We start from the raw sequence: 6,000 nt of genomic DNA on the forward strand, positions 1-6,000 counted from the left end.
ATATTTAAATATAAAAATACCAAAATGGCTGGCTGAATGAATGGGGTAGGGGTGTAATAAAGTGGGAAGGACAAATGGGAATAGAAAAATGAAAAAGCAGTATTAACAAAGAGGAAACTAGCAAAACAGAACATTACACAAGAAGGAAAGGAAAGTACAAAAAAGGGACACTAATAGGACAGAAAAAGGAAAACGTGAAGGGACAAGTTACCTGACCGTATCTTATGCAGAAAATGAAAAGCCAACGAAGGCAGAAAATACATTTGAGAGAGGAAGGTGGGAAGGGGGAGATGAAGAATGCAAATGTAAAAGGAACAATTAAACAGCATATTCAAGATAAAGAGTAAACAAAGAATGAAAAAGTATGACAGAAAGAAGAAAAATGAGAATGTTGAAAATATAGAGGAACAGTACAATATGTTTAAAAAATACAGAGTCAGTTCTGTGTAAAATGAATCATTGCTGCCTTCATTTTAAACTTAACACTAATGGTGCGAAAGGAGAAAGATGTTTGGTAATTGGCCTAACCACTATAATGAGTATTTTCACAGGTTATTCACAAATCGACGGAACACTTTTTAGGTCGAGCATTCAAGACCTCTTGTATATACTTTAGTATATACTTATATGTGTATGTACTTTGTGGGCTCTGGAGATCAGCCCTAGGACTTGTCTGCTTCCGCTTAGGGACCTTTTTTCTGTTCACCTGCCTCTATTTAAGTGCCTTGATTGAAAAAGGCCAGTAGAGGTCAGTAAAATACCAGAATTGTTTTTTGCTTTTTCCACTGCCTCTATTTACCTGTCTTGATAGATAACGACCAGTAGAGGTCACTAAAATACCCGAATTGCTTTCTGCTGAGGGACTTTTTTCTTTTTTAATTTTTCTGGCAACTGCCTCTATATAACTTTCTTGAAAGAAATCGACCAGCAGAGGTCAGTAAAATACCAAAATCACTTTAGCATTCTCTAGATTCCAGTCTATAGAAATTGTCTTCCAAGAGCAACCGTAGACAATAATATTTTTTTCAACTCTTGTAGTTTCAGTGATATGACCACCGAATGCCCTGATTTTATATTAAAAACAGAACTTTGAACTGTACCATTTCCCACTGAAAGGCAATATTTCTCTCCATGTGTTCCAATACTTGGCATGTCAAGCAGTTTGGTGCTTACTTTCCCTCCATGTTAAAGAACAGTAGATGTTTCAGCACCCAGACTAATGTGCTGCATAGCTAAATACATATATGGTCCCAAATGCGAGACTAATTGCATTGCAAATGCTTGTTATAATATGGTGGAAAGTGGCTGATGACTATGCAAACACCACATCTGCCCATTTACAAGTATTTTACCCAGTGCTCAATGTTGACCCTTAATTTGTTAGAGACATATCTATGTTGGCAATGCTAAAAAAAACCTTGCTCTCTGCTGCAAAGAAAACATTTAACTGGTAGATGCTTTTTATTAGAGGCCAGCAACTCACAGAATACAAATTGAAACTGAACCAAAATCATTCTATTTAATCAACACAGAAATGATGGCAACTATTTTACTTTTCTCTGAAAAGCAAAAATAATAGAAAACAATCTTTGTGGCTAGTCGCAGAGCTATTGGCTTTGCCGGTGATATGAGCATCTTTTAACATTGCTTTATAATTCCAAATTGGCCATCGCCTTTTGAAGCTTCACATTGGCCCTCTTGGAACAATTAAGAATGAGAAAGCATGAGAAAGATATTAAAGATTGCCGCTCACATGTGCACATGAAAAAGGCGCCCATTTTTTAACAGAAAAGTAATATAAAGTAATACAAAGCAGTAGGTAGTTATAGTAAGGACTAGTTTCCATTTATTGTTTTGCTAATAACTTTGGCACCAATTGGTGAATCCTCAAGGAATTTCCCATGACAGTTTACCACTCACTTCAGCTGCTGTCTAGAAAATTTGGGGTGAATTTGTCAAGAAGGAGCTCAAAAAAATGGTGGGACCCAAAACATGTTTTCGCCATATATTTCCCATATGGATTTTAGACACGACTACAGTCTGAACCGCTGAACGGAGATGCATCAAATTTGGCAGAAAGTTAGATCCTGGTGAAAAAAGATTTCTTTTCTGAGATATGGTGTAAATCCTTTCAGTAGTTTTAGAGTTATCAAAGAAAAAATGATTTATATATATCTGGCGATGCGAAGGGTCAGCGGATCCAACATATCTCATCATGAAATCTGATTGGCTGCCACCACTTCAACCTGGAAGTGGTGGTAGGCATCTTCGGACTCTAACTCGGCTGAGTTCCACATAAAACATAAAAAACAGACAAGGGGGTAGGGTATAAATACCCTGACCCCCCTGGGTCTGGTGGTGGGGTCCCACTGGGGCACCACGGGAGCTGAAAAACGTTTATTTGGGGATTTTTTCTGTTAATCTGCAGAGGATCTGCTGGAAAATAAAGATAAAAAAGGAGCAGTTTCCTGCATTTGTTTTTATATGCACCCCGTGCAGGCCAGGTAACGGGGGGAAATTAAATGAATATATAATGGGAAGAAGGGCGCACATTGCCCACCTCCTCGGGTCGCATTCGGCTCCTGGGACTCCCTTCTCCCGGAGCCCAGCTGTCAAAATGAAAGGGGGAGTGGGGTTACGCAGGCCCTCCAGGCCGATTTCAGCCCAGAGGACCCATCCACAGGGCCCGGCCTCTTTTAAAAACAGGGAGGAGGGTCGCACGGCATCACTCCCTAGCTGATTTTGGAACCTGGGACCCTTATTCTCGGGGCACAGTCATGCTTCAAATAGTGAGCGCAGACCCTCTCCTAAAGCCCTTAAAGGCCATGGTGGACCCTATCCTCCGGGGTCGGTTCCTGTCGTGTCCTAGGGTGCCCGCCTGTTTTAGCTCTCGCTTGGCAGGAGCAATTTCAAAGCTCCCCCCAAGCAAGAGTAAATACTAAGAACCCGATATTAGACCTTTTGGGACAGTTTACACCATCACAACGGCGACGGACATCCTGTGGGCTATCCTATGGGATTTATATTTCAACGGAAAGTATATCCTCAATTGTTGTGATGGAATAGCCAGTCCTCCAAGATATAATTCAGGCCCTAAGTTTGTATCCAGTGTGAGCGAGCATGAACAGGGTTCCTGCATGCTGGGAGTGGACTTGTGTTCTGTTTCCTTGCCTGCACTGAAGCAGACAGGGAAACAGATGAAAATATTGCTCCTGCACTAACGTGCAGCATTTTGAGCTGGATGGGGCAGTGGGGCATTGGGATCCCTTAGTCTGTTAGCCCGAAACCGGTCCTAGGATGCTTGTTTCTGATCCAGGAAACACATGGCTTGGCAGTTCGGGCTGGACAGTTCACTTAAGGCACAGGGCCAAGACTGAATTGCATATAGCTGTGTCTGAACTGGGGTGGCGAAGAGAGACAAAGAACAATGATGGATTCAACCCAGACTGGGGTGAGTGTCTGAAAAGTTTCAGCGATCTGTCCATCATCTCCTTGTGTTTGCATTGTTCCCCAAGTAGCCCCCAACATTGGTGAAGTGGGTGCCCTGGGTGGGCCTCAGGGTACCCACCCTTAATTGCCTTGGCCCCAGGATACTCAGGGCTGAAATCGGCTTAGGGAGGGGGCAGCATGCCTCCCTCCCTATGTAAAAAAGTAGAGGGCCCCGGGAGAAGGGGTCCCCAGTACCAAACAGACCCAGAGAGGAGAACTGCATTCCTCTTCACCTTTGTAATATGGCTGGGCCCTGGGAGATGGGGTTTCTGGTGCCAGAAATTGGCCCGGGAAGGGAAGCTGTGTGCCACCATCCCCATTTGCAATATTGCTGGGCCCAGGGACATTGGGTTCCCGGGACTCAAATCAGCCTGAGGAAGGGGGATATGTGCCCCCTAACCCATAAAGTCAGTGGTGGACTCCGGGTAATGGAGTTCCCAGGGCCAAAAATGGCCCAGAAACAGATGGGCACGTAATAACTCCCCTTAAAAATTTAGCTGGTGCAGAGGGTTGGGTTCTCGGGCCAAACTCGACCTGGGGAGGGGGTCGGATTGATTGCCTTTGGGGGGTTGGCCACAGGGCCTGGGTGCAGGACAGGCCCTGTGGTCACCCTCCTGCCATGCACAGCCGAACGCCATGTGCAGCGTGGGGTTGGCTGCATACGGGTGTTGTGTACTGCAGCCAGGCCCTGAAGCTAATCCCAGCCAAGCATGGCGGAAGGTCAGGTGTGGCGGCAGTTGGGTTAACATATTGTAATTAAATATTACTTTACGTTAAAAAAACTAGAAATTCACTGAAAAAACAAAGGTTACAGGGACATTATAGTTAGTAAATACCATTAAAAGAACCATAGAAATTTACCAAAAAAACCAAAGGTTATATGGACGTTATAGTTGGGAAATAAAATAAAAAGACGAGAGTTACACAGATGGTATAGTTAGATTAATATTTTACACACGCAAAACCAAAGAAATTCAGTAGTTATAGTTCTACAAATCACAAGAAACTATAAACTCATGCCACGAGGTAACTATAACTCGTGCTCTCGCCATGCACTGCCAATTACCCCACATATTACATCAGTCATGACATCTTCTATGATATAATTGATAATATCAATGCAACATTTGCAATAAAATGAATGAGGAGAAAACTGCATGCCAATGGGGTGAGTTATAGTTACCCTAGGGCACGAACATATATATACATATAGTACACAACAAGTTACTCTACAGCTTCCATGTGGCAAATAGAGAGGCACGCACTGCTGTAAGGTATGGCTTGATATTATTTTATTTTCTCAAGATATGACGCGTTTCGGACTGCACTAGTCCTTACTCACATACATTGGAAGGCAAATCACCATGTTTGAAGTATGTTTTGTTGAACACCACGTGATAGATGGACATAGTGAAAATACTAACAGCTCTTTCAGTAGTTCACATCTCATAGTCTGTTTTCCAACCTGAACATTTCAAAGAATTTTGCACTAACATTATTTTGGCATACCAATGCTAATAAATTACTTAACTAATAATAAATATGCATAAAACAAAAAATTTGCATAATTGTATAAATATTATTTGACACATGAAAAATATATAAAGAGCAAAAAAACATGTAAGAGCTACACACTATATTTTATGTTTGGCAGTCACAGTTGTTAATTACCCTTCCCTCTTTATGGGCCTGAGTGGAAGACGGCAGAGGCAGATTATAAATAGTTATTACCCAGAGGCATTAGCAGTTACTCTTATTTAGTACAAGTCTTTGTATATTGAAATGCAACAGTTTTTAAGATTAGTGATCCTCAGCTTGTTAATAAGCTACATTTTAAATTAAATATTTTCATACAATATAAATCAAACAAAAGTACATAATGATGTGAATGGTACTGTTTCCATCCAAACGTTTGACTGTGTAAATGTAACCCCTAATTTCATTCAGCATACATTTTCTGTGTTGCATTCTTAAATTCATGGAATGCATCTAAAGAATTATTAAGGCTATGTAGTATTGTTTGCCATTTGATGACAATTGCCTACGCCAGTCAGACAATTTTTGTAATGAATGCAACTGTAGATACCTCTCCTTATGGTCACTTATTCATTTGTGCGTTGTCGTTAATTAATTCAGTGTTCCATATGGCGGATACCTTTTAAAAAGAAAAAAACTTACTGGGAGATGCAAGGGATTCCCAGAACGAGATTACCAACAGCAATACAGCCACCATCATTGCATTTATCTGTGGAACATAAAGTCAAGAGGTTTAGTTTCATGTTGAAAGCAGTTGTGCTCAGACCAGAGCGTCCTGATCTCAGATCCAGATATCTTATAAGCAGCACTGTCTAAACCAATGCAAATGACCACAATTTTTATCACATTCCCCAGGAATCCCTTTTCTATTTATTTATTTATTTATTTTATTTATTTATAAAGTTTTATATAGCGCGAACTTGATCCCGAAGGATATCAGAGCGCTTTACAATTTGAGGTAAAGGTACAAACTGA

At 41.1% G+C, this 6,000-nt stretch overlaps 1 protein-coding gene across 2 annotated transcripts in view; it reads right to left on the reverse strand.

Moving 5' to 3' along the window:
• Positions 1 to 5,724, reverse strand: part of IL5RA (interleukin 5 receptor subunit alpha) — a 128,088-nt gene extending 122,364 nt beyond the window's left edge. For both annotated transcript variants that reach the window (XM_086936858.1, XM_086936859.1), the window contains exon 1: positions 5,668 to 5,724. In XM_086936858.1, coding sequence (XP_086792984.1) covers positions 5,668 to 5,722 — 55 coding nt within the window. In that variant the 5' untranslated portion in view covers positions 5,723 to 5,724. The remainder of the gene's footprint in view (positions 1 to 5,667) is intronic.
• Between the last annotated feature and the right edge of the window lie 276 nt (positions 5,725 to 6,000).

This window comes from Lissotriton vulgaris, chromosome 9, assembly GCF_964263255.1.
Source record: "Lissotriton vulgaris chromosome 9, aLisVul1.2, whole genome shotgun sequence".
Taxonomy (NCBI): Eukaryota; Metazoa; Chordata; class Amphibia; order Caudata; family Salamandridae; genus Lissotriton; species Lissotriton vulgaris.